At 39.3% G+C, this 27,455-nt stretch overlaps 1 protein-coding gene across 20 annotated transcripts in view; it reads right to left on the bottom strand.

Annotated features, from left to right (window-relative positions):
* The window catches only part of TTLL5 (tubulin tyrosine ligase like 5), a 279,659-nt gene that overhangs the window by 160,608 nt on the left and 91,596 nt on the right, over positions 1 to 27,455 (bottom strand). For 13 of the 20 annotated variants that reach the window (XR_006381664.1, XR_006381662.1, XR_006381665.1 and 10 more), the window contains 9 exons: positions 23,598 to 23,755; positions 22,344 to 22,650; positions 17,972 to 18,092; positions 14,458 to 14,604; positions 13,171 to 13,274; positions 10,210 to 10,337; positions 6,792 to 6,875; positions 5,777 to 6,178; positions 5,081 to 5,104 (listed from right to left, as the gene is read on the bottom strand). Coding sequence is in view for 16 of the 20 variants with exons in the window: in XM_044230835.1 (XP_044086770.1) it covers positions 5,081 to 5,104; positions 5,777 to 6,178; positions 6,792 to 6,875; positions 10,210 to 10,337; positions 13,171 to 13,274; positions 14,458 to 14,604; positions 17,972 to 18,092; positions 22,344 to 22,650; positions 23,598 to 23,755 (1,475 nt within the window). In the remaining 4 variants the exon portion in view is untranslated. The remainder of the gene's footprint in view (positions 1 to 5,080; positions 5,105 to 5,776; positions 6,179 to 6,791; positions 6,876 to 10,209; positions 10,338 to 13,170; positions 13,275 to 14,457; positions 14,605 to 17,971; positions 18,093 to 22,343; positions 22,651 to 23,597; positions 23,756 to 27,455) is intronic. The other 7 variants (XM_044230836.1, XM_044230833.1, XM_044230841.1 and 4 more) reach the window with 2 other exon arrangements.

Raw genomic sequence — 27,455 nt, 5'->3', positions numbered from 1 at the left:
AAAAAATTGCTTTCTCTTTGTTGCTAATATACTATACAGTTGCTAATATAATATACAGAAGCTACTGATTTTTAATATTGATCTCGTGGCCATCTATACTGCTAAGATAATTATTTCTAAAATGTATCTGTAGATTGCTTTCAGTTTTCTATGCAGACAATGTATTTTCTGCAAATAAGCAAATTTTATTTCCTCTTTTTTGATCCCTATGCTTTTAATTTCTTTGGTCTTACTATGCTGGTTCTGGTAAAACATTAAATAGAAGCAATATTAGTGGGCATCATTTTATGGCTCTTAATGTTAAAAGAATTCTTTCAACATTTCCCCACTTACACTGATACCTCTTGTAGGATTTTGGCAGATAGCTTTTTTCAGCTCAAGAGGGCTTCCTTCTCTTCCTAGTATGCTGAGAGCTTTATCATGAATGAGTGTGGAATTTTATCAAATTCTTTTCTGCATCTACTAAAATGAATATGGTTCTTCTCCTTTAGTTTGCTGATGTGACAAATGTCAGTTATACATTTTCTAATGTTAAGCCCCTCCTGTGTTCCTTGGATAAACTTGTTTACAGTGTCCTATCTCTTTCATACGTTGCTAGATTTGGCTGGCTTATATATTGATATATATATTAATTAGAATTTTTGCATTTGCTTTTTTTTTTTTAAGATTTTTATTTATTTATTTGAGAGAGAGACAGTGAGAGAGAGCATGAGCGAGGAGAAGGTCAGAGGGAGAAGCAGACTCCCCATGGAGCTGGGAGTCCGATGTGGGACTCGATCCCAGGACTCCGGGATCATGATCCGAGCCGAAGGCAGTCGTCCAACCAACTGAGCCACCCAGACGTCCCTAGAATTTTTGCATATGTGTGCATAAACGTAGCTGGTCTATAATTTCCCTAATACTATACTCAACTGGTTTTGTTATTAAGATAAAACTAGGCATTCAAAAAGAGATGAATACTGTTTCTCTTCCCATTCTCGAGAAGAGTTTAAGATTGAAATTATCAGCCCCTTGAAAGACAGTTAGAACTTCCTTATAAAATTATCTGGGTTTGATGCAAAAATAATGAATACTGTTTTTCTGAAAATAAATAAATTGAAAAAAAATTATCTGGGCCTCAAATTCTGTGAGATTTTTAACTACTGTTTCAATTATCTTAATATTTACAGGACTGTTGAGGCTTTCATCTTCTTGAGTCAATTTTATGTAAGTTATACTTTTCTATTTGTCCGTTTTATAAGTTTTCAGTTTTATTGGAATAAACCAGTTAAGAATTCTTTTGTCACCTACACAATATTTGCATGTTCTATAGCTTTTCCAACCCTTGTACTATTTCTCCAGGTCTGCTCTCTTTTCTTGATCAGTCTCACCAGAGGTTTGTCCATCTTATTAGGGTTTTCAAAGAACTCCTGGCTTCGATATTCTCTAGTGTACTTTATTTCTGAATTCTCTGATTTTTTTTTTTGCCCTATCTTTATTATTTCTTTTTCTTTATTTAGATTTATGATGTTTTGTTTTTATAATGTCTGAAATTAAATACTTAGAAATTAATCTTCAACCTCTTTTACTTACAAATCAAGTTTTTAAGGCAGTCAATTTCCCTCCTCATACTGCCTTTCATAGCGCTCCATACACTCAGACACACAGTTTTCTCATTATCATTCAGTTCTAATACTTTTACATTTATTTCCATTATGATTTCTTCCTTGATGCTTTTTATGTTTTTTTTTCAGGTTTTAATTTAAATTCCAGTTAGTTAATATATATTGTAATGATAGTTTCAGGTATAAAAATAGGGATTCAAACCTCCATACAACACCCAGTGTTTGACTCTTTTTAATCCAGAAATTCATGAGGATTTGTTATACACTATAACTTGTTATTGCCATTCAATTTAACTGTAGCATGACAGAGAATGTGCCTGTATGATACCAATTCCGTGATATTTGTCTTAAATGATGCAGGATGACTGGTTTTATGAATATATTATGAGTGCTTACAAAGGTGTTTTATCTAATTATTGGATACACAGTTCTATGTATGATAAATTGATAAAGCTGATCAACTTGTTTAAATCCTCTTTATCTTCACTGATTTAAAACAATGTGTTTAGTCTATCAGTACTTTAGTCTATCAGTTTATCTATCAGTTTAGTCTATCAATGTGTTTAGTCTATCAGAGTATGTAGAAATCTCCCACTAAGACATGTACTCATGTACTTGTATCTATCTTTGTTTTGGAACAAATATTATATTGGAAGTTATTTTTATTAGGTGCCCTTAGAACTGCTTTATCTTTCTGCTGAACTAAACCTTTACCTTTTGTCTTATGTAATTACTGTAATGTAATGTACCTGTAAGAAAATTCTCTATCTCAAAGTCTATTTAAGCATATGTTAATATAGCTATACCATGTTTCTTCTGGTTGGTATTTACATGGCATTTCTTTCTTTATCCTTTTTTTAATAAGCAGGCCATTTTTCTTCCCCCCCCCCCTTTTTTCTTTTTCTTTTTTTTTTTTTTTTAAAGATTTTATCTATTTATTTGACAGACAGAGGGAGAGAGATCGCAAGTAGGCAGGGCAGCAGGCAGAGAGAGAGGGGGAAGCAGGCTTCCCACTGAGCAGAGAGTCCCATTCAGGGCTTGATCCCAGGACCCTTAGATCCTGACCTGAGCTGAAGACAAAAGCTTAATCCAGTGAGCCACCCAGGTGCCCCTCTTTCTTTATCCTTTTATTTTTCAACCACTCCTTCTTCTCTTTAGGTGTATCTCTCTTTGGTAAACAGCACACATCTGGATTTTTAAAAAATTCAACCTGACACTCTTCTAACAAGTTCAGCCCATTTACATTTATTTGATTCCTGACATTGGGACTTGGTTTGCTATTCAGTTTCCTTTCTCCTTTTTTCTAAGTTTTTTCTAAGCTTCCTTCTCAGTTCATTTTTCTTCTTCCAAAAGTTTTAGAATTTCCGTATTTTTACTCTTTTGGTGGGAACCTTTGAAATTTTATACTGTGTATTTATCTTTAAAATGTGTGAAGCTAAATCATATCCTACTCTCACTCTCAAACTATTCAATAACCACAGAAAAATTTAGCCCAAATCACTTGGAAGCTATTGTTGTCATTTATTATGTTGTTGTCTACTACTATTCAAGCCATTCAGGATGTGTTCTCTGACTGCCATGGGAATAAGCGAAATAGACAATTACAAGAAGTAGAGAATGCCAATTATCTGAAAATTAAACAGTACACTTATAAACAATCCTTGGGTCAAAGGATAAATCACAACAGAAATTTAAAAATATTTTTGAACTAACTAGCTGTTCCCTATTCCTCTCTGGGAAAAATGTGAAAAAGGAAGGTTTTTTAAAGAAAATTTTGATTAATACAAGGTATTGGAGACAATGATCTTATATAATCTCTCTCAAATGGGAGAAAACAGTTCAAACCAGAACATTATTGATTATTAATACTCTTGATCTTAGATTAAGTCACAAGAATAACCACTCAGAATTAGCACACACATACATGCCCATATTCATAGTTATGACTTATTAGACATTCAATATCTGATTCAAGCTGCATAATATTCATTTCATTTGAAATCAGATACTAAGAAATATAAATTGACTATTTACAAAACAGCTTAGCTGTAACTCATCTTAACATGGATATTACTAAACTGTTTAAAAACTTGATCAATGGTAAGGTATTTGCCAAATTAATCTACAGATTCAACACAATCCTATCGAAATCCCATCTACCTATTTCTGCAGAAACTGACAAGCTGATCCTAAAGTTCATATGAAAATGCAAGAGATCCAGAATATTCTAAACACTATGGAAAAAAGGAATGAAATTGGAAAAATCACTCTTGGTGACTTCAAAACTTACTATAATTCTACAACAATTAAGATAATGTGGTACTGGCATAAGGCTAGACATATCGATCAGTGGAACAGAAATGAGACTCCACAATAAACCCTTACATTCATGATTAAATGATTTTTGATAAGAATGCCAAAACAATTCAATAGGAAAATAATACTGTTTCAACAAATGGTTGAACTGAGACAATGGGACACAGGGACAACTGAATATACACATGAAAAAGAACGAAGTTAGGCCCTTATGCCACATCTACACAGAAGTTAAATTCAAAATGGATAAAAGTCCTAAATGAAAGAACCCAAACTATAAAATTCTTAGAAAAAAACATGCATATGAATCTTTGTTACCATGGGTTAGACAATAATTTTTCAAATATGATACCAAAAACATAAGCATAAAGAAAAACAGATAAATTGGATGTCATCAAAATTAAAAACTTTGTGCTTCAAAAACATGAAATGATAAGCAACAGAAGGGGAGAAAATACTTCAAAATCATGTATCTGACAAGGGACTTGTATCCAGACTACATAAAGAACATAACTCAACAATAAAAAAAAAAAACAAACACCAAGTATCTCAATTTAAAAACAGGCAAAGGATTTGAATAAATATTTCCAAAGAAGGTATACTGATGGCCAAAAAGCACATGAAAAGTGTTCCACATCCTTAGTCATTAGGGAAATGGAAATGATAACCACAAAAATGAGACACTACTTCCAAGCCACTAGAATAGATAAAATCAGAAAAACAATCGTAAGGATTGGCTGGCAAGGATATGGAGGAACTGGAACCTTCATGCATTGCTGGAACCAAAATGATGTAGTCACTTTGAAAGAAAACAGTTTGGAAGTTACTAAAAAAAAAAGCATGAAGCTACCATATGACCCAGTGATTCCACTCCTATGTATATACCCAAGAGAAATGAGAGCATAGGTCCACACAAAAACTCATACACAAACGTTAATAGCAGCAGTATTCAGAATAGAACTTAAGTGAAAACAACCCATATATCCCTCAATTGATAAATGGATAAACAAAGTATGGTATATCCATCCAATGGAAAACTACTCAGCCATACAAAGGAATGAAGCACTGATACATGCTACAACACGAATGAACCTTGAAGACGTTGTGCTAAGTGAAATAAGTCATTCACAATACACCACTAATTGTACAATTCCACTTACATAGAATGTCCAGAGTAGGCAAATCTACAGAGATAGAAAGTAGTTTAGTGGTTGCCAGGCTGGGGGAAGGAGAAAACAGATACTGACTACAAAAAGGTATGGGGTTTCTTCAGGGATACAGAAAATGTTCTAAAATAAGAGATAGTGGTGTTGGTTGCACAACTATGTGAATACACTAAAAACCACTGAATTGCACATTTTAAACTGGTGAATTTCACAGTGTATGGATTGTATCTCAATAAAACTGTTAGCAAAAATGGAGGGAAAAACTTCACTGATAATATGGGTCTACCTACTTCATTTAAAGTTAGATACCTTAAGAGTTCCTTAGTTGTTTATTCAGGTCATACTTGACTTTAAATACACTGAAAAATAACAATTTACTTAGAAAGAATGTATATAGACACTTGCAGGTCTGTGATGGAAAAATCTCCTGACTAGACTGTAAGCTCCTTGTCATTCATCTCTTCATCTAGCATCTCAAAGAAATCCTGACTCATTTTATATTAATGGATGAATCCTACTGGACCAAATGCAAGACTCTTCCTTAGAACAATGCAGGTGTCCCTTTATCTTTCAAAAGAAAAGGCAAAGGGAAGAGATGGCATTTTTTTCTTTTCTTTTTCTTTTTTTTTTTTTAATAGGGGCTGGGGAGGAGCTGACATCACAGGCTGCCTTTCATTTTCTCACACTCACCTGCCTTTGCTGAAGAGGGACGAGACAGTTTCTGGCTATAGATGTGTGCAGCACTTTGGAAAGAGGAAAAGGGGCCAATGGTGTAACTGCCTGATCGACAGCGTGGCAGGCCAGCAGGGCTTGGTGCGTTCTGTGTCCCAGGATGTATGGAGGGAGAGGCACTGTCAGGGACTGAGCTCAGTAAAATTGTTGGCTGGTGAGACATGCTGGGGATAGCTGGAGGAATCTGAGATAAAGAAGAACGGCGGCCAGGCCCTGCCGACAGGTCAGAGGTTGTAATAATAGATGACAAGTGGGTATTGGGAATTTTCTGCAGAAGAGTAGCAGCAGGACCAGAGAAAGAAGCAGAGGAAGAATTTGTATAGACTAATTTAGCCTCTTTTTCTGCTGAAGTAGTAAATCCTATTAAAACAAAAACAAACAAATAAAACAAAACAAAACAGATCATTTTAGGAAAAAATGACATATAATCTCTATAAAACATGAAGTAAACATTCTTAAACATCAAAATAATCATAGCATGAAACAGAAATCATCAAAGATAGAGACTTTAATGACTGGGCATCATGAACTTAATGAATTATGCCCACCAAGACAACCTGGCAACAGAAACAGTTTACTTTTAGTCCTAGAATTTCTAAGAGCTGGAGTTGAGGCTACCTCCATCAACCAGAGCAGGCATTTTACAAATGTAAGCACATTAAGACAAAAGTTTCTGGTGGTGACAGCTAATTCCTCTCCCTCTGCTTTTCACCCTTCTAGGAAGAAAAAAAAAAAAAAAAAAAAGAGCTCAGAATTTCTAAATATTAAGAAAATGAAAAATTCCTCAGAAGGAAAACAGGTTATCAGTAAACAGAAGGGAAATTCTAAGTCAAGAGAAAAGAACAAAGAAAAGGAGCTTCGTTGGGGTAATGCCTTGCGCTTTAGAATCATTTACTATCTGATGACTTTTTTTCCTCCCCTTTTAGTGATTTATAAGAGAGCGGCAAATCTAGGAAGGTTTGAAGTCACTCACGAGATAATTTGTCGGAGTGAATTTCTGTTGCCTGCTGCTGTTTGGGCTGCTTTATTTTCACTTCCTCCGTCGTCTCAGGGTGATCTGAAACAGAAGATAAATACTGAGCTTAAGCTCTCCTACTAATCAAACGCTCCACATATAATTTTATTCCCAAAATATAACACAACTCCTAACTGATCGCAGGAACACTGCCTACCCCACCACACTTTCCCAAGGCTGGCCACATCCACAGCCCTGCTGAGTGGGCAACCAGTCAGAAGATTCCCAACAATCCCCAACCCCAATTCCAGCTAACTGAACCAGGGACAAGTTCTTAAACCCAGGGCAGACATCCTTGGACGGCAACAAGCTAGGACATGCCTGGAAAAGAAAAATAACAATAGTAAGAGTAAGGGCAGTCAGATGCTTCTACCAGGAATTCAAACTAGGGAAACTAAGAAACCAAGGTTGTCGGTGGTACCCACTGGAACAAAGAAATCATATGGAGCAAAGAAATCGTATGGAGTAGAGCAATAGCCAAGCTAGAACAGCTTTGTTGGCACGATACCTGAATACTACCATAACTTTGTGTCTTTTTATTTATTTACCTACTTATTTATTTGAGAGAGAGTGGTGGGGGGATAAGGGCAGGGGGAGAGGGAGAGAGAATCTGAAGCAGGCTGCACACCCAGTACAGAGCACGGCACGGGGCCCCATCTCATACCCAGAGATCACGACTGAGCCAAAATCAAGGGTGGGATGCTTCCCTGATTGAGCGACCCAGGAGCCCACAATAGCTCTGGATCTTCAAGTGAACGTCTAAGTTTTACCAGAGCAAGCTGAGTGAGTTTACTTGAGATAGGGTGATCAGTATATTCAAGACAAAATCGCTCTAATAAAATAAATTCCACTCTAATAAACTAGTGTTTTGTTTGTTTGTTTGTTTGTTTTTCCTACCACAGAATTGTGAAACAGGACAGCCAGGGCTAATCACATCCTTGCAGAAATATTCCAAAATCTTGTGTCAGGGCTAGTTCATATAAAAACTCAAGAAAGGCCAATTTACACACCATCTTTCAGAATGAAAGAATAAGGACGTAGGGATTATTTTCTGTGTCACCACCAGCCGTGGTAATACTGTCACACGTGTCTGCTCATGTTTGAAATCAGTCCAGATGCTACCAGATGTCACAGTGTGGTTTCCTAGATTGAGGCCTTCCTACTGCCTTTCTAGTTATTCTTGATAGATCTAGATAGGTCTAGATCTTCTTATGTAGAGGTCATCCTTAATACATGAACTCCAGAATTTCCAGGGACCCATATGTACAAACAGATGCTGTCAGGGCTTCCCCAGGGAAAAAATCACTATCTGTAGTGTAGTATGTAGGCCCTCACCTCCTTAGGTTAACGAGCTTTTCTCTACCCCAACCTCACTGTAAGAACTCCTCAGCCTCTTTTCCTCAACACTGTTAGAGGAGCTTTTCAGAGCTTCCACCAACCTTCTTCCTACATTTACGCACCCAATTCTATCTACTAGACAATAAACATTATGAGTCAAGGTACCACGACAGCCCTGGTCACTTTATACCCAGCATCCATCACAATGTCTGACACACAACAGGTGCTCGGAAGAAATGCATAAAAGGAATGAAAAAACAGATGAATCAACTAACTTCAGAATTTAGATAAGCTAGGACAGTTCAAAGAAGAGGGCTGGGCTGGGACTTCTAGAAATATTCGATTATACAGTGAGCTCAATATAAATAGGCTTTTACCCTATTTGTTTGGGAAAACTCACTCCACGTTTTTTTTTTTTTTTTTTTAAGATTTTATTGATTTATTTGACAGAGAGACAGAGATCACAAATAGGCAGAGAGGCAGGCAGAGAGAGAGGGAGGAAGCAGGCTCCCTGCTGAGCAGAGAGACGGATGCGGGGCTCCATCCCAGGACCCTGGGATCATGACCCGAGCCAAAGGCAGAGGCTTTAACCCACTGAGCCACCCAGGAACCCCTCACTCCATGTTTTAAATGACCAATTATCCTCACTATTCCCACATGGGACTATGGTAGTCTTAACAGCAGGGAACAAGTCTCTGTCTTTGAATTTAGTGCTTAGCATACCGACAGAATTGGTGTAGATTTCCTATGTCTTATGCTTCCTATCTAGATTTTAAATGAATCTTACTTTAAGGCACAGAGCTTTGTTTATAACAGAACATCACTGCTATTTTTTTAATCAGATGACATGAGCTAGAGAGTTCGGTCCACATTAATCCCAAATCCCCAGTCACCGAGTTCCCCCGAAGGGAACTCTTTTCTCATGGTCCTCAGCAGGGATTAAGAAAGTGTACACAGCAGATCCCCGAAACTGGTGGGCTTGACTTCCTGGCAAATTGCTGCATTTTCCCACTTTTCTGTTCAGGACCACTAAATGCTGAGATGTGGATGCATACCGAAATAAAAGCGATTCATTGTGTTTTAAAGGGTTTTTTTTTTTTTTTTAATTTAGCGTTTATATAAAACCACCTTTTGAAGTAGCAACTATCAAGTCTGAAAAGCAATCGATGTTTCCATTAATCTTTTTCTGGGGGATACCTTAGTCCTGAGGATTTAACAACCTGTAAGTAAAGTTGAACATAACAGTATTCCATAAGCAGCCTTTTTATTGTCAGACCATTGCCTGATTTTAATATAATTTTTTAAAAAGTGTGCGTTAATATTTTTAAAAAAAGAAAAAGAAAAAGAAAGAAATGCGTGGGAACATCCTGGGCTATCACAGTGACTGAAGAAAGCGAAAGGCATTTCGGATGTGAGATGCAGGAGATCAGACATCCCACCAGGTATGGAATAGTCAGTCCCACGCAACAAATAATTCCTCTGCCCCAAATGCCAATGCAGCTAAGCCAGAGGAAGCAAAAAACTTAAATAAAAGAATGGGAAATAACCATTAGGAAAGGCAGAAGAGCACAGATGAAGAGCATAAGCCTTGAGTGGGGCCAAAGGAGGTTCAAATTCCCATCCCACTGCACCGTGAAGGGAACTCCTGGGCAAGTTACTCAGTCACTTTCAGCTTTTGTTTTCTCATCTGAAAAGAAACTGAGTAATTCCACCCACTCCATATGGTTTTTAAAAGTAAAAAAATTAGATCACATCCAGCAGGTTATAGTAATATGAGCATTTAAATGTTAGCTATTATTAGCTTGTCTTGAAAGTTCTCTGCTGTTCATTTCATGAAAAAAATTTTTAAAAGGACCATGTTCCTCTTGTTTTGAGGACAAAAATGGAATGCCCCCTCAGCCCCAACCCCCACGCTGCAGAGGTTCACCATCTTGGAGCCTGTTAGTGCTCATGCGGCACAGGATTCTCGGCAATCTTTGGCATGTCTCATTTTTTCACTTGTTCTTCTTATTTTTCATTAATAAACCGTCATACTTACCACCCTTTGCCCCGCTATCAGAATAACTGTTGCTGTTTTTAGAACTTTTTGAGTGAGTCCCCAGGAAGACGCTTGCAGACTTGTTTTTTTGGGTATAAAAAGTCAACACTTCCTCCAGCTCAGCCTCACTGAAACAAGGAGAGAGAGTATGGTCAGAACAAAAAGCTGTTCTGGAAAAATCTTTCCACTAGATTTTATTCTGGAAATGGAGTCAGCTGGAGAAGGGGAAAATGAAGAGTACAAGCCGAAAACTCCCTACTAGTAGATGGTTACACAGGAATACAAACAAAGCAGTCTGAAAAATTTCAACACGATAAGGCTTTCTTCAACCCAAAGCGAATTTTCGAGATGCGCTGTCCGATATGGTAGCCAGGAGGCATATACGATGATTTCAGTTTAAGTGAATTAAAATTAAGCACATTTAAAGATTCTTCTCAGTTAGACTAACCACATTTCATGTACTCAGTAGCCACAACACACAGAAAGTTCTATTGGGCAGCCAAGTTCTGTATCAGAGGTCAATAAACTACAGACTTTACGGGCTCAAAACTGGCAAGCTGACGAGCAACATGTTCTTGTATGGCTTCCTGCTACAGTGTTTATCTTTTTAGAGAAGAACATGCTATGAAGATCATAGGTATCCTACAAAGTGCGAAATATTTATGATCTGGCCCTTCACGGTTTGCCCTCCACTTCCAGATAAATGAAGTGTATTCACTAAAGGAGCTGCTCGTCATTTTAATTCCCTCTGTCCGAAATAAGGAGACCTAGCAGGAAAGCCACAGAACAGTTCCCTAAACATTGCTACAATGAAGGAGATGGAACTAGATGGTTCTAGGTCACTTCAGATATTGAAATTGTACACACTTTATGAACATCCACAAAATGGAAAGTACAAGGAGTTTGATGAGGGCCCACAGGACTCTTCCGGTAAACATATTATGGATGGGTTTTTGTTTTTTTATTTTTTAATTTTAAAGATTTTTATTTATTTGACACACACACAGAGAGAGAGAGAGAGATCACAAGTAGGCAGAGCAGCAAGCAGAGAGAAAGGGGGAAGCAGGCCCCTTGATAAGCAGAGAACCCGATGTGGGGCTCGATCCCACGACCCTGGGATCTGAACCTGAGAACCTGAGAACCTGAGCTGAAGGCAGAGGCTTTAGCCCACTGAGCCACCCAGGTGCTCCCATATGCATGGGTTTTTTTTTTAAACACCTGTGGAAGGTTCTCAATGGCCTTCTGCATCTTTTTCCTGGAGCCAAGTTATATCCCAGATTCGCAGCCTTTGAATAGGTAAAAATAGTCCTGCATTATCACAAAGGACCTATATCCCATCTTGAGAATATGTTGTAATGACAACCTAGGAAACTGCTTCTACGAATCTCAGAGTAAACCCCACCGTCTCTAGAGTAGCAAAGTGCCATATAGTAAGGACCTCAAGGAAATACTAAAGGTCCATATGCAGCTGAGGTTACAAATGTGTGAATGACTCTGTCATTCACAGAAAGGGAAAAGAAAAGGTTCAGGCTGGTCAAAATACAAACTGCTCGCTGCCTCCTCTCTTTTACCTTTGCTCACTTCATAATCTGTGTTTCCTTGTCTGACTCCTGCAAGTATCTGGATTTGCCAGCCTCGATGGAGGTATCTGTATACTCCCTCAAAACATAGTAAGCCAATGCTAGAAGAAGTTTCCGACAATCAACACTTAATGTACAACAGTAATAAACAGGTTCCAGCATATTCGACCACTAACTCTGTATCACTTGTTTTAGTACACATCAGTCACTTTCAGCCTCCAGTTGGGCCTGGTAAGGGAATATACACCACTTTTCAAAAAAAGTTCGCTTTCCTTTTATTTGTTTATATTGTAAGGATCTTGAAGATCCCTAGGAGGAACTGAATATTAATCTTTTAAAGGAAAGTCATTTTCTGAACATACTCTAGTTTGTCCTTCCTATTTGTATAATGTTGATATGAGAAACCATTTCTTGCTTTGTTCCTATACCTGAATTATCAATCATACAATTCAAGACCCGAGAATGTCATCAAAATAACAATACACTATTATAAACTCCTACAAAATGATGTATTTGTTTGCTGTGTGTTTTTAAGCACACGATAGTGAGGCTGTAAGTGTAGACTTCAGTCTACACAAGGTCTTAAACACAGGTCATGCTATCTTGGTCACTGATAACCCACCACCTAATTTAACTTCATAAATCAACAGAGAATCAATTTTTTTCTGCTTTTCTTGCCACAGTGACATCGATGGCTGAAGACTAATTAATGGGATTGTATAGATGTTTTACCCTTTATTTGAGTAGTTCTGTATGACTTTCTGTTTTAGAAAAAGGCCCTCCAGTATGAGTCTTACAAAGTTTTAAATGAAATGCCTTTGTTACCTCTTCCTTTGGAAACATATTGTAAAAGGACAAAATGGCCTGACTGATTTACATCAAGATAGAGCTGACTGCTGAGATTTTCAATCCTTAAAGGCTAACTCTACTCATGAAGGACTTGTTCTATTTTATATAAATTAGGCGTAACCCTCACAGTGCTGAGAAACTGCCAATTCCTCAACCCACTCAATGTAGGCAAAATTTGGTCATCGCCACTGCATCAGTAGGTCAGGGATAAATTCAGATCCAGTAAACACTGGGAGCCTCTAACTTCAACTTTCCAAAGGGCTCTCTCAGTACTCCAAGTGGTGTGTACTTTGAAGGCTGTCTAGAAATACAGCCCAAATACCCAGCAGCAGTGTTTTGATAACTGAAACCATGACAACAACAACATAATTGACTGAGATACGGAGAGGCCAAGCCTATGGAACTCTTTTTCTCATTCTGAGAGCGATTTTACTCACATCCGTTTGTTCGAAACAAGGAAGTATTAAGAATTGAACGAGGCAGTATGGCAGATAAAGGAGGATCGTTTTTATTAATCAAGAATATCTTCTACCTTGCTTGTCTGATGAACTCCTGAAAGTTTTCTGTATTCACCCCATCTTCCTCTTCTTCTTCAAGTTTCTTCTTCGATTTCTTTTCAGCCATCTGTTCTGTTTCCTACCCAGTCCCCAACCCGCACAAGAAAACAATTAAGATAAAACTGACTCCTGATAAATGCATACTTCATCAGCTGGTTTCATGACCATTGGGTTCATCTGTCTCTAGAGTAAAGACACTTACTTCCCCATGTACTTTTGCCACCTATAAATTTGATACATTATTCTCTGCCATTATTTCATAAAACATTTTGGAATTTCCAAATAAAAGTTGCAGAATAAATATAAATTTGTATCATGTTTTTGCCTTCTGCCCACATAACCCATTCAAAAAGAACTTTATAGTAGCTTAGTAACATCTGTGCTCACACTTGCAGCTTTACCAATATAACAACAAATATACAATTAGGAAGAGGAAAGAGAGGTTTTAGAAGTTACTCCTATACCAGCATCCAAACTGAGTAAATTCTTCACTTATAGAAGACATCTCAAAATTCTCAACAGATCTGGAATAAATAGCAGCTATCAATTTGGTATACTGATATTCTTTTTTTTTTTCTTTTTCAATTTATCTATTTTCAGAAAAACATTATTCATTATTTTTTCACCACACCCAGTATACTGATATTCTACTAATCATTCTACACATTCTTACAAATGCCATTTAAATTTCCAGGCCTCAGCTCTCCCTTCTGCTAAATGACCATACTTTTTTCTCCCAAATACTGATACTTCTTCCAAAGCATTCTAAGACCCTCTGGACATCAGATACTTTGCAAAATATTCTAACCAAGTAGTATATTTCCTAGTCTTGGTTGTAAAATGATGTCACCATCTAAGATGTTCTCTGATACAAAGTGTAACTCTCTCAGGAAAGAAGATTATGTCATTCTATTAAATCCACAGTTAATTTGCTCTCAAATAGTCAATTCACCACTGTCTACAGGCATAATAATGATAATGTAAATTCACATAGTCCATAGTTCATCTCAGCCTCAACAGCATTCAAAGGGAATATGTTTTTTGATAAGCATTAACTATGGCCACTGGGCTTTTAGAAGTAGTAAGTAGCTTTACAGACCAGCTAGGTTAAGAGGTGAGGTCCAGCTGCCTGTAACAGTTACACACAAGGGCTGACAACACTAGAAGAAAGAAGGACCTCTCCACCCAGCAGGACACAGGCTTCTAGCCCACTAACAGGGTATAGCAATCTAAAACATACAAGTAAAAGAAAAACCACCTACCTTGTTGTACACAATAATAAAATCACCCAGTTGGTGTGCCAAGATTCTTCTGCGTTCCAGAAGTGCCAATCGTCGACTGGGTAGTACCATCCTCAGTGAGTGCTGGAGGTTACTGGATGCTCGTTTAAGGAAGCGAACCACTAGCTCCTGAGTTGTCAGGGAAAAGAAAACAGGGATTGTACTAAGCAACAGAAGACAGGCTAGGAAGGGTTTACCCAATGGAGATATGAGAACAGGTACACTGAACATTCCAACAAATAAGACCCAGAGGAAAAGCATTAGGTATAAGAAGGAGATAGAGACACAAAAGAAACTTACTCTTCCCTCAATAAGCTGACAATCAGAAAATCAAAAGAATTATGTACAAAAATAATTATATATTAGAGAAGTAACTGTAAAAGTACCACAACTCAAATGCCAATAGTGCCATAATAATTCAATATGCAGATACCACTGCTAGGTTGATCAGACAGAGCTACTTAGGGGAAGTAGCTTTCAAGGATAGACAGTGGAAATATGAAATCATCAAAGGTGAGAAGGAAGAGAAAGAAACAGAAATATTCATACTTAGAGATAGGAAAGAAGAGGAAGAATCAGAAAAACAAAAACAAAAAACCCATGGCAGAAACACCAGAAATGTACCAAACCAAACCAAACCAAACAACAAAACAAAAACAAAAACAAAGCCGTAGGAGAAAAGAGTGTCATGGAAGCCAAGGGACTTAACGGCCCCATGTCAAAAGCTTCTAAGAGACCAGAGCTGGGAAGACCCAGGACCAAGACAAGGCTGTAGATCTGGCCATTGTGAGATAACTTCAAGAGAACACTTTCAGTAGAGAAAAGGAATAGTAAGAAGAGGCCAAGGAGAGCACAGGTAATAAAGAAAAGAAACCGCTCATTTAGAAAGTTTAGTGATAAAGAAAAAGAAAGAACCAATACTGTATACATGTGAGAGGTGGTGGCTTCTTTTTCCCTTCCCGGGTTAGGAGGGGCACAGAGGAAAGTCATTAAGGGGTCCAAAGAGTACATCTCACTTGACATGGGGCCAAGGATTTTGAAATCTCAACAGATACCAATCAGATCATTCATAGCACGAGAAATGCTTCCAAGAGAGATTTTGTGAGACCAAGGGCCTTAAAGAGAATTGTTCCTTCCCTCCTCACACCCCCACAACATGTTAAAATTGCCTTAAGATGATAGGTTTGAGGACCTTCTATGGACGTGCCTCCTGTGAGTTCTGTGATAAAGAATGTCAAACCCTAACCTGGGGTAGAGAAGACAATTCTAAGCCTTCCCTTCCCGGTCAAGACCGCCCCCGCTCTCCAGCTAGATTTTCAAACAGAAATGCACAGGACTGGTATTAAGTTTTGCAGTGATGATCCTAAGTATTCTCGTAACCCCGCTGCCCCCAAATCCTGTGTGGGGTTCCAAGCCAGCGCTTGCAGGAGTTACTCTATTCTGAGCTTTTTTTTTTAATTCCTGTCTGTGATTTTGGTTCATTGTTCTTTGGTGCCAATTTACTCCAGCATGAAGGAACAGCCCCATAACCACAGGTTGGATTTCACGGTTCTACTCTGCTGTCTTTACTATCGGGTGGTTTAAGCTATTACACTAAAACATTATTTTTTCACCGTGGAGCAGACAAACTGACTCTCAAAAAGGCAGTTTCAATTTTCCACTTGGAAAGAGCAGAGCTAACATTTTCCACTGATGGTTGAAGGATTATTCACAACACACAAGGTTTTATCTCTGGGTTGTACTGGCTACTTTAAATTCACAGGTTGTTTTCTGGGATTTCCATCGTGTTTTTATAATAAGCCTGGCACATAGTATGCTTCTTGTATGTGGAGAACTGAAAATTATGGGAGGGTCACCAATGAGTTGGACAAAGGATGCAGCTTTCTCAGACTTTAAAGGTCTCTCTCTTGTGGGTGACAGATCCCTGTGGTCAAAGGCTATGGAAGGGCTGTGGATTCTTCTATAAGTGTTGACCTTAGAAAGAGCATGAAGTTCCCTGTCCTTCCAATTCAAAAAGAAACACCTTGCTAGAATACTAAATCCGAGGCATGTTCAAATGACTGATAGCAAAAATTACTACACGGTTTGTTTCCACAACTTTACAAAACTTCAACTACTAGAGAATTAATGTTAAGATGGAGGATGGTACATTCTCAGAGAACCTACGATAAAGTGTTGACTTTCACGGGGCTAACTGTACCCCCTCAGGACAGAAAACAAATGCCTTGTGATGCAAGGAAACAAGGGAAGAGAAAACGCTGTACAATCTTAACCTGTGGGTGCAAGTTTCAGTCTCTCCCCACACAAGCTATGGGACAAGAGGCATATTACATCCCTGCTCTGAGTCGTTGTTTCCTCAGCTACAAAACGGGATGACGGTGCCTACGTCAAAGAGTTAATGCAATGGGAAAATCGCAGAGTTAAAGGGTTCTAAATTGCTGTTCTTTTTGAGGGCTTTGGACAGGGCCTGACATCTAATGAGCAACCAATTTCCATTTTTAGGATAAAATAAACTGATGCCCTCAACATGGTGTGATGAATGTGGCCCCAGATCAAAGATTTACATCACATTAAAGTAAGGAAAATCTGTAATCTATAGTGTGGAACAACTCTTTCACTGAAGAATATATTGCTTTTTACCCTAATAGGGGTGGGGGTTAGGAAGAGGAAGAAGAAAAAGAAGAAAAGAAAGAGGGCAAGTAAAAAGGTTCCAGCAATGGTGAGGATGTGAAGAAAGGGAAACCCTCCTCCACTGTTGGTGGGAATGTAAGCTGGTGCAGCCACTCTAGAAAACAGCTTAGAGGTTCCTCAAAATGCTGAAAATAGAACTACCCTATAACCCAGCAATAGCACTACTGAGTATTTACCCTTAAGATACAAACGTAGTGATCCGAAGGGGCATGTGCACCCGAATGTTTACAACAGCAATATGTCCACAATAGCCAAACTATGGAAAGAACCTAGATGTCCATCCACAGATGATTGTATAAAGAAGATGTGGGATATATATATATATATTATGCTGCCTTCAAAAGAAATGAAATCTTGCCATTTGTGATGACGTGGATGACGTGGATGGAACTAGAGGGTATCATGCTTAGCGAAATAAGTCAATCAGAGAAAGACAACTCTCATATGATCTCCCTGATATGAGGAAGTGGAGATGCAAAATGGGGGGTTTGGGGGGTAGAGAAAAATAAATGAAACAAGATGGGATTGGGAGGGAGACAAACCATAAGTGATTCTTAATCTCACAAAACAAACTGAGGGTTGCTGGGGGGAGGGGAATTGGGAGAGAGGGGTGGGGTTATGGACATTGAGGAGGGTATGTGCTACGGTGAGTGCTGTGAAGTGTGTAAACCTGGCGATTCACAGACCTGTACCCCTGGGGATAAAAATATATTATATGTTTATAAATAAAAAATTAAAAATAAAAAGAAAGAACCCAACGAAGAGCACCAAAAAAAAAAAAAGGTTCCAGCAAGAAGAGTCTCACCATCTGTTCATCCTCTTTGGCGGCCCAACTGGCACTGAACGTTTGACCTCCACTGTCTTTCATCAGGCGAATTTGAACATGCTGGAGATAGGCAGAGAATGCTATCCGGGCCTGCACTTTGCTATAGAAATCCAAAACAACATAGTGTTTGTTATGAAACAGAATGGTAAGCCTACCAAATATGTACTTGCTTCACTCGAAGTGGACTGTGACAATCATCCTGTTAGGATGGCTGAGACAAATGAAGCCCATCATGCAATCATATGACTATAAAGATTCCTTCTAGAGTATATGAGATTTTTTTTTTTTCTATTAAAGAATCCTATTTAGTTTCTCTATTATTAATGTGGGAGGGAAAAAATCAAACAAGAATAGGAAATCAGGTTTCCTACTCTTTTACCTTATCTCTGAACTTTTTAACAACTTCCTTTGGGGAAATGGACAGGAAAAGTACTGAATCTTCACAAGAACATGGAGGCCCTTATATACTCATCAGTTGGGGCAAAAGTATGCTTTTGCTATGGCAACTAATATTTCTGGTGTGCAAAGGCCTCCAATGCAGGAAATAGATAAATCCTACAAAGGAACTTTTGAGACCAAATTTTTAAGGTCACGCTTTTCTCAACTACAAGACAGGAATGGCTGGAGCCCAGAACAAATGAGTGAGGTCCAACAGAGCTTGGCAGAGATGAACTGACAGGCTAGGACAGGCCCAGATGTTCAGTGGGAAAAAGAAATCTTTACATATGGTAATGAGCACCTTAGCGACATCGCTGAAAAATCCAGCACATTTCTGCTTGGTGGTCTAGGTTGGAAATAAGGAAATCTGTTCAAGCTATGGCTTAGAAGGCAGAAATACCAGAGACGCACTGATGATTTTCACTTCAGCTGCTAATTGTAGCAGATCTGTTTTCCTTCAGGACAGATTTTGGTTACTTCAGCTGATCGGCCTTCTGACGCTACAGCCAAAATTACATCAGCGAAGATTAGGGCCCAACACAAACTCTGTTTACAGTCCTCACACATGCAATCACTGAATGCTTTCTACTCACTGCTCCTCCACAGTTAGGATGAAGGACTTATCCAGAGGGAAGTGAACAGCATAAGAAGGTCTAACTTCTATGTTTGTGGCAGAGGGACTGAAAGGGAGGGGAATCAGGTTGAGAAGTAGATTTGCTCTTGAGAGTTTGATACAGAAGATCTTCAGAGCATAAAATATAAGGCAGGCTACATCTTTTTTACTAATGGGGAGGGTTTATGGGAGTACAATATGATTTTGAAGAAACAAATTTAAATTTTCAAATGTTTCTCAACAAGGGCAACACTTACACTCTTGTTCACCTGGAGATCACATGCCACTTTCCCCTCAACCATTCCCATAAGACTTCTCTCCAAAAGATTATTTTCATGACAAAACAAGTGAAAAGGATTCTTAATTTTGGTCCACAAATTCACTTGCTATCAAATGAGGTAGAAATGGCACGTTTCAGACATCTCCAAAGTGCAGAATATCTGATTTTATTAACTATTCCTCTAACGCTAAAACATAAAGGTCTTTTGGATAAGGGAATTATCTCTTGGAGGTTGAGATTTCAACCATTATTTTGTTGCAAATCATTGTCACAAATCAAATGAACAAGTACTGTGTTTTTCATTTCTATAAACCTTCTTGAAACGACCTGGGTTTGTTCATTCTGGGACTGGCCCTAAGGTACTGTACACATTGGTCAACTGGTCATACGCAACAAACCCAAAAAGATGAAAGAATGAAAACTAGAATGATTTATACCAAAGAAACCCCTATTTTTTTTTTAAATTAGGCTTCTATGGATCCTCAGTATAAAAATTACACAACTAAAGGCTAGGGCCGAGAGTCTCGAATCCTTGCCATGACCTCCCTGAGACCCCTCAGTAGCCACAGAGATGCCCCACGGAATGATGGGTAGCTCGAGGCAGCAGAGTCTGAAAACCACTGATTTGCATTCACACACCAGGCAACTGAAACAGTTTACTCACTGAAAGTCAGATCCCTGAGATTTATGAAGAAATAATTTATTTCTACAACAGCTAAGTAGAATGTTATTGCTGGAAAGGGCCTTAGAATATAGTCCAGTGGTTTTCAAATGTTCTATTTCAATTCAGTGGAATCTTTTTTCCCCTCCAGAAAGCACAGTTTGAAAACATTTGTTTAACCCCATACCTTGGCCTAAAGGAAAAGGAAACTGAGGCGTGGAGAAGCTCTCTAAGCAGCCCATGATCACACAGTCCATCAGTGAGCCCTAAAAAGTGAGAATCCAGGTCTTCGGACAGTTTGGTGTGGTGTCCACTGAACAAAACTACTGCTATTCTCCATGGACACTGTTCCAAACCTTAACTTCATCTCCCCACTTCCCTGAAACACAATGTTACCCACCAGCCTTGCAATATAAGAACTGACCTCTAACTTATAAAGGCCAAAATGCATAAATACTTAACCTTCCTTCCTGCTTAACTTCTAACTATTGCATTCATCCCAGTGCCTTCTTTCTGACTTACAGTAAGAGATACCCCTCCAGTGGCCTCTTTCCACCTTCCTTTACGGCCCTTCTTAGCAATATATCCATTTCTGCATCACTAATCCTCGTTTGTTTTTTTTTTAACAATTTTATTATTTATTTGTTTGTTTGTTTGTTTAGAGAGCATGACCCGGGGGAAGGTGGAGGGGGAGAGAGAACCTCAAGCAGAGTGTGCTCTGAGCGGGGAGCCTGATGGAGGGCTCGATCTCACGACCTTGAGATCATCGCCTCAGCCAAAATCAAGTCAAATGCTTAACTGACTGAGCCACCCAGGTGCCCCTAATGCTCTTTCCATAAAACCCTTCTTCGCCTAGTCTATAAATACACTCCAGAATCCCCATCTTAAAAAAACAAAAAAAACACCACAATCCTTTTCTCTTCGCTTGCTTTTGCTGATGTGTTCTCAACTCCCTTTCACTGCCAAATCCTCTGAAAAAGTTGGCTTGCACCTGCTTTCTTATTTCTACAACTCACAATTTCTCACAACTCACAAGTTGGCCCTGGGTCAGAAATGCAGGAGTCTCTTCTCACTCTGCATGCTCTCTTGGGCTGTGTGAGGCACACTACAGCTTGGAACTCTCATTCTGGAGCTTCTACCACACTCCTTCCTCCTAGGCCTGGTGCCTACCTCCCTTAGCTGCTGGTTCCTATCTTCTTACTATTAAACACTGGTCTTCCCCAAGGCTCAATGCTCCTCCTTTTTTCCTGTCTATGCTTCTGGACTAAAGTGAATCAGACAAGCTCACCCACTCTAACGTTCCCAACTGCCCAGTTCTGTTCAACTCTGACCTTCAAAGCTATATCTTCACCTATCCACTGAACAACTTCATCCCAGAGCCCTTCCGTCTCACTGTGTCCCAAATGAAACATACTTCTGTCCTGAAACCAACTCCTATGCTCCTTATATTGACTGACTGCAAATTTCACTCGGTCCATCCCATTCTCTCCATTCCAGTAGCCATGGTTCTGGTCAAGGCCTCATCTTCTGGCTCTGGACTACTGTGACAAGCTGCTAACACACTTTCCTGGTTTTCATTCCCCTCTTATCAATCACTGACCCACAATGCATCCAGAATTTACCTTCTAAATCAAGATCTGACCATATCATTCGTCAGCTTAAAAATTATCCATCTAGAAAATATAATCCCAGCTCCTCTTAGAGCACTTTATAATCAAATGACATCCATTTTTTTCGGTCTTATCTCTCACTGCACCCTTCTCTCCACATAACTATATAGCCTAGCACAATTTCTGCACAAAGCAGGTGCTCAATAAACCGCTGTTGAGGGGCTGAATGACTTGACCAAACCATCGCATCTCTCTGCCTTTCTTTCCCCTACGGGTACTCCAACACATGGCTGCCTCCTCCCAGCCCTCCTGGCATCCCTGCTCATCAGCTACAGCCTGGTTCAAATATTGCTATCTCCCTAATGTCCCTCTTGCCTTCCCAGGAAGGACTAGTCACTCCTTTCTCTGTGTCCTAAGAGCACTTTGTCCATATTGGGGCCCCTGCCCGGTGAGTATCCCTACATTAAACCAAGAGCCACTTGAACTCTGCACTTATAGTGACTGATATTCAAACCAACGAACATTTGTTGGGCCCATGAGACATGGGTTTTGGATCAGAGCTCTACACCTTGGACAAGCAACTTCTCTAGGGCTCAGTTTCCTTAACAGTAACAACAATAATAAAATCCCAGTCATTATCTCCCAGGGATGCTGTAAGAAAAGGAAAATGGCTGCAAAGCCACCAGCATGGTACCTAGTACACAATGCAAGTTATCGGTTTTATTATCATAATTATCAAAGGTACATACCTAAGATTGCCATTATCTTGTAGAACCTGCATCAGGTTAAATTTAGGCTCTGGCTCCTGAGTCTCTGTTTTGCAGCACTGCTCACCTTTATTATTCCATTCAGAAACTTTCATGGCATTTTCTTTGGGCGGATTTTCTACCATAACAGTCAATGAGGGGGTGTATTTGGCTTGATTTTCTCCAAGGGACCCCGCGGATTCCTCCTGGGAAGCCTCCTGCTCTTCGTCTTCATTGTCTAACGCGACTTCTTCCTCCTCGTCACTCTCTGTCTCAGTTTTAACATTCATTTCGGCCGGCTGAGTGATCACTAAATGCGGAGAATCACTAATGTTGCTGAAAAAAGGATTAAATTTTCCTCTCTCCCAATACCTTCCTTCCATCTTTTTAGTAAAAACCCTTCTCTAAGTCAGACCACAAAAGAGGCACAAAACGAACAGCATACACATCCCTCTCCAGCCTTTCGCACTCTAAAAATCCAACTGCATTAGAGCTCAGGTTTCTCAGGAGAGCAGCAATGGCTCTCTCACAACTTCAGGCAAATATCTACAATCTCGACAGTGTGTTAGAGGTTTCTAGAAGGGCACCTTTTATGGAGGTACACAGAGCAGGGGAATATCTTTCTATCCTACATTTATTCGTTGTCTTTCTCTTTCACCGACCTGGCAGGTCTGTGAGGACAAGGGACCTATCTTTTTTATTCATTGATGAAGCCCTACTGACTAATGTGCCAGATACAGGCTCAACAAAGGGGGTGGGGGCGGGGAGGAGAGAAAGGGTCAGTGACAAATAGACCTAAAAATGAGATTATCTGGGAAAGAAATTCCTCCTTGTCTGTTCATGGTTAAAATATTTATACCATTCAGCAATGTCAAGGGGTGAACTAGATTTAATACCGCATCATAAAAAAGCTGATAATGATGCTCAGGATTCCATTAAACTTAAACTAAAGCATTTCTTTATATTTTTATACCTCAAGTATTTCTAGAGTACCAGCTAGTTATATGATGCTGAAGTAAGAGCAAAAGCCAAAAACATGTATGCTTTAGTTATTCTTCAGTACAAATATCACAGAATGGAAGGTTTAAAAACTTATAATCCTTCTGAAATTAAGTTTCGGAGAAAAAGACTATACAAAAAAATTAAGCGGATGTGATCAGGAAGGTTCTTATTCATTGAGTATTACTTAAGAAGCTGATTAACTCAGAATGGCAAGACCCGGTCAGTGGAGTTTGGCATAAGCTCACCAGCAGGTACCTGGGTATTTTGGCCTCATTGCCCTCAATCTGCCACTCCGTCGTCGACGTTTTCGCACCTCCAAAGACAGGAGCTTCCGCTCATAGAGGGCAGCGTGCAGTTTGGCCTTTGAATTCATACTCTCTACCTTCAGTTCCGGGGTTCCGTCAGCAGCTAGTCTATGGGAAAAAACCAGATGGAAGCTACAGTCTTCAGAGAGTTCTCTCCTTTATTCCAAGGCTAAGCTTGACAGAATTCTGTAATGACGACAGGACGGATATGGTACCTCTAGTGAATTCTACAAGGTTTGGCAGATAAATGGGAAAAGTGGAATCTACAGAAAAACTTCACTAATGGCCTATCTGAATTTGTCCAACAAAAATATACCTGAAGACAGTGTTTAAGTGTTTTTAAGTATTTGGTCATACTGGCTGGCTGACTACGTCAGGGCCCATAAGAGTGCTACCCAAAACCTTACACGGAGGACTGGGCAACACTGGCAACACTTTAATTCTTAAGCTGGGTGGTGGCTAGAGGTGTTTGTTTTATTGTTATTCATTATAATTTACTCAGACTTATACAAATATTCTTCTAATGTATATAGTACTTAATAAATACAGATTTAGCAGAGCTTGAGACAAGGGGAGGGACAGCTGGTACCTGTGAATATGGTAGCACAGAGCTAAGACTTATGGGGGAAGTGTCCTAGGAAAGTTACCAAGGCCCAGAGACACACCAAGTCTCAAGCATTCCAACAAGAGGAACTCCTTTCTTAGGGTCTACTTAGTTAAGAGGGATGGGGTGGGGGAAGTGATAGGGCATCTCCAGATATTGAGTACAGGTCAGGAGTTAAGAGTCAGAGGCACAAACAAGGAAAGGGAGCAGATGTTGGGCAAAGCCAAGTTCAATCATGCTGTGAATGGGAAGTGGGCTGGGAAGGGGATGGCAGCAGCTACATTAGGCATTAAAGTAAGATAAATCGTAAGTTAGGGGAGTAACTGGTATCAGGCCCAGTTCAAACAAGGACTGGGCAAAGTACCATGCAGGCAGAGGTAACCAGGTCAGCAGAGAGAGAGGGATCTTGGTCATTGGGTCAGGAAAGAAGTATCTATATCAGTGTCTGAAAGCAGGCAGCTGACTGTGTATACTCAGAACTCAAGATCTAACTGGTTGGCTATGAATTCTCTCAGAGAACTGAACTCCCTAGAATTCAAAGTGTATTCCTTTGAGGTCAAGGAATCATCATCTTTTCTCTGGGAGTTTTCAATCTCTGATAATGATGGAAAGGCTGTGTCTTTTGATCTATGTAGGAGTTTTAGGGATAAACTGGACTGTGAGTCTTCTAGAAACTTTCTCTCTAGAGCAGGAAACTGGGCCAAGAATAGGGATGGTCCTGACACACTGGGGCAGAAACCAGAAGCAAATTAATAAAAATACTCCAAACCTAGCTTACCATCGTCCCAAAAAATGAACACTGCACCCCCCCGACCACACACACACGGTTGTGAAAATAGATATTTAGCCAATTAAATAATAAAGAAAATGAAACAAATCTAACATTTTAAAGTAACAATTGTGAGCTTCTAAGAAACCATGAGCAGAGCAATAAATTCAAATAGTACAAGGGTTGGAGGTAGGGAATGATGGAGAAAGTGTGATAAACCCTTTATAATTAGGGTTCTATGAGGGTAAGGACCATGCTTGTCTTGTCGACCACTGGGTTAGAGATGCCCATGAGACTGCCCAGCCCACAGATGACATATCATTAATATTTTTGAATAAACAATTGAATTCTGTATAAATAAGCTGCACTACCTTTTAGCTACATCTACCTCATTTTATTTTTTCAACTCTTTATTATGAAAATATTTACACAAACAAAAGTTTTAAGAATAGGACAGCAGACATCCATGTACCAACAGCCTAGTTTCTGCTATGAATATATTGCTATATTTCTTTCAGCAAATATATCCAACCGTCCTTTCTTCTACTCAACCATCAATCCATCTAATTTTTAAAGCATTTCAAAGTTATACACAGAAGTCAGTGCAATTTACTCCTAAATGTTTTTTTTCCCAATTTATTTATTTTCAGAAAAACAGTATTCATTATTTTTTCACCACACCCAGTGCTCCATGCAAGCTGTGCCCTCTATAATACCCACCACCTGGTACCCCAACCTCCCACCCCCCCGCCACTTCAAACCCCTCAGACTGTTTTTCAGAGTCCATAGTCTCTCGTGGTTCACCTCCCCTTCCAATTTACCCAAATTATGTTTTAACACGCACATCATTAAGTCAATAGAGTTCAGCATTTGTTTTACAGGGCTTTTGGTGTTTTGTTTTTTGCTTTTTTTTTGTTTTTTGGTGAGCTAAACATTACATACAGTGAAATTCCCAATTAAATGCCCATTAATGAGTTTTGACAAATGCCTAAAACTATATAACCTGAACTCTGATAATACTACCCCCTCAGAAAGTTCTCAGGCCTCTTCCTAGTCAATCCCTCTCCCTCACACTCTTAAAGGAGACCACTGTCTAACATTTTTTCATCACATTTTCATTGGGTTTGCCTGTTCTAGAACGTCATACAAATGGAATTATTCAGTGAGAACTCTTACGTGTAGGTCTCCTTTCATTCTGCATGTTTTTGAGGTTCATCTGTGTTGTATGTATCCATATTTATGCCTTTTTATTGTGCAGGACTAGTCCACTCTGTGAATAATCCACAGTTTACCCACTTTTTGGTTGTTGGAGCCGCTAGGTTGTTTCCAGTTTGGGAATATTATGAATAAAGCTGCTAGGAAGAATTTTGTACCAAGTCGTTCTGTGGTTATTTTTTTCATTCCTTCTGGGTAAAGATCTCAGCATGGCGCTTTCTAGCCTAACAAACTGGCAGGCTCCTTCTCAAGTGCTTGTACAAGGTTATGCTGCCAATGACAACTTATCAGACTCCCATCAGCTCCCCGTCCTCAACATCTGATGCTGTCGTTCACTTGGGCTCCGCAACCACCCCCACAGCTTTCCTGAGCTGTAACTGACAAATAAAATGGTAAGGCATTTAAAGTGTGCAACATGATGACAGAATTTTAGCCACTCTGCTGGATGTTTAGTGGTATTTCACGATTTTAATTTGCAACTCTCTGGCACTAATGTTAAGCACATGTTCACGACAGTATTGGCTACTCACACACCTTCTTTTGGTAGTGTCTGTTCAAATATTTCATCCATTTGTAAAAGGGTTGATTAATTGTCTAATTCTTTAGCAGGAGGAGCTCATTATGTTTCCTAGATTCCGGTCCTTTGTTTGATGAGTATCTGCACTCAGTCTAGGGCTTGCCTAGTCACTTTCCTCACAGTATGTGATGATAAGCAAAAGTTTTTTATTTTGAGGAAATCTAGCTTATCATTTTTTTCCTTTTTGGGTATTGCTTTCTGTGTCATGTCTAAAAACTTTGGCCAAGCCCAAAATCACAAAGATATTTTCCTCAAGAAGTTTTATAGTAATAGCTTTTATGTTTAAGACTATGAATCATCTCTGATTTTTCTGGGAGATAGGGGTTGAGGTTCATTTTTAAGAGCACGATACCCAGTTCCAGCTCTATTTGTTAAAAAGAGTTTCCTTTCGGGGCGCCTTGGTGGCTCAGTCAGCTGATCCTCCAACTCTTGATTCTGGCTCAGGTCACGATCTCAGGGTCGTGAGATTGAGCCCCGTGTTGGGCTCCATGCTGAGGGGTCGAGCCTGGTTAAGATTTTCTTTCTCTCCCTCTGCTCCTCCCCTGCCCCACTCTCTCTCTCTCTAAAAATAAATAAATAAACAACAACAACAAAGAACACCCCAAAAGCAAAACAAAAGAAAACAACGACATTTCTCCTTTTA

This window comes from Neovison vison, chromosome 13, assembly GCF_020171115.1.
Source record: "Neovison vison isolate M4711 chromosome 13, ASM_NN_V1, whole genome shotgun sequence".
NCBI lineage: Eukaryota > Metazoa > Chordata > Mammalia > Carnivora > Mustelidae > Neogale > Neogale vison.
This window is presented reverse-complemented; position numbering and strand designations above follow the sequence as displayed.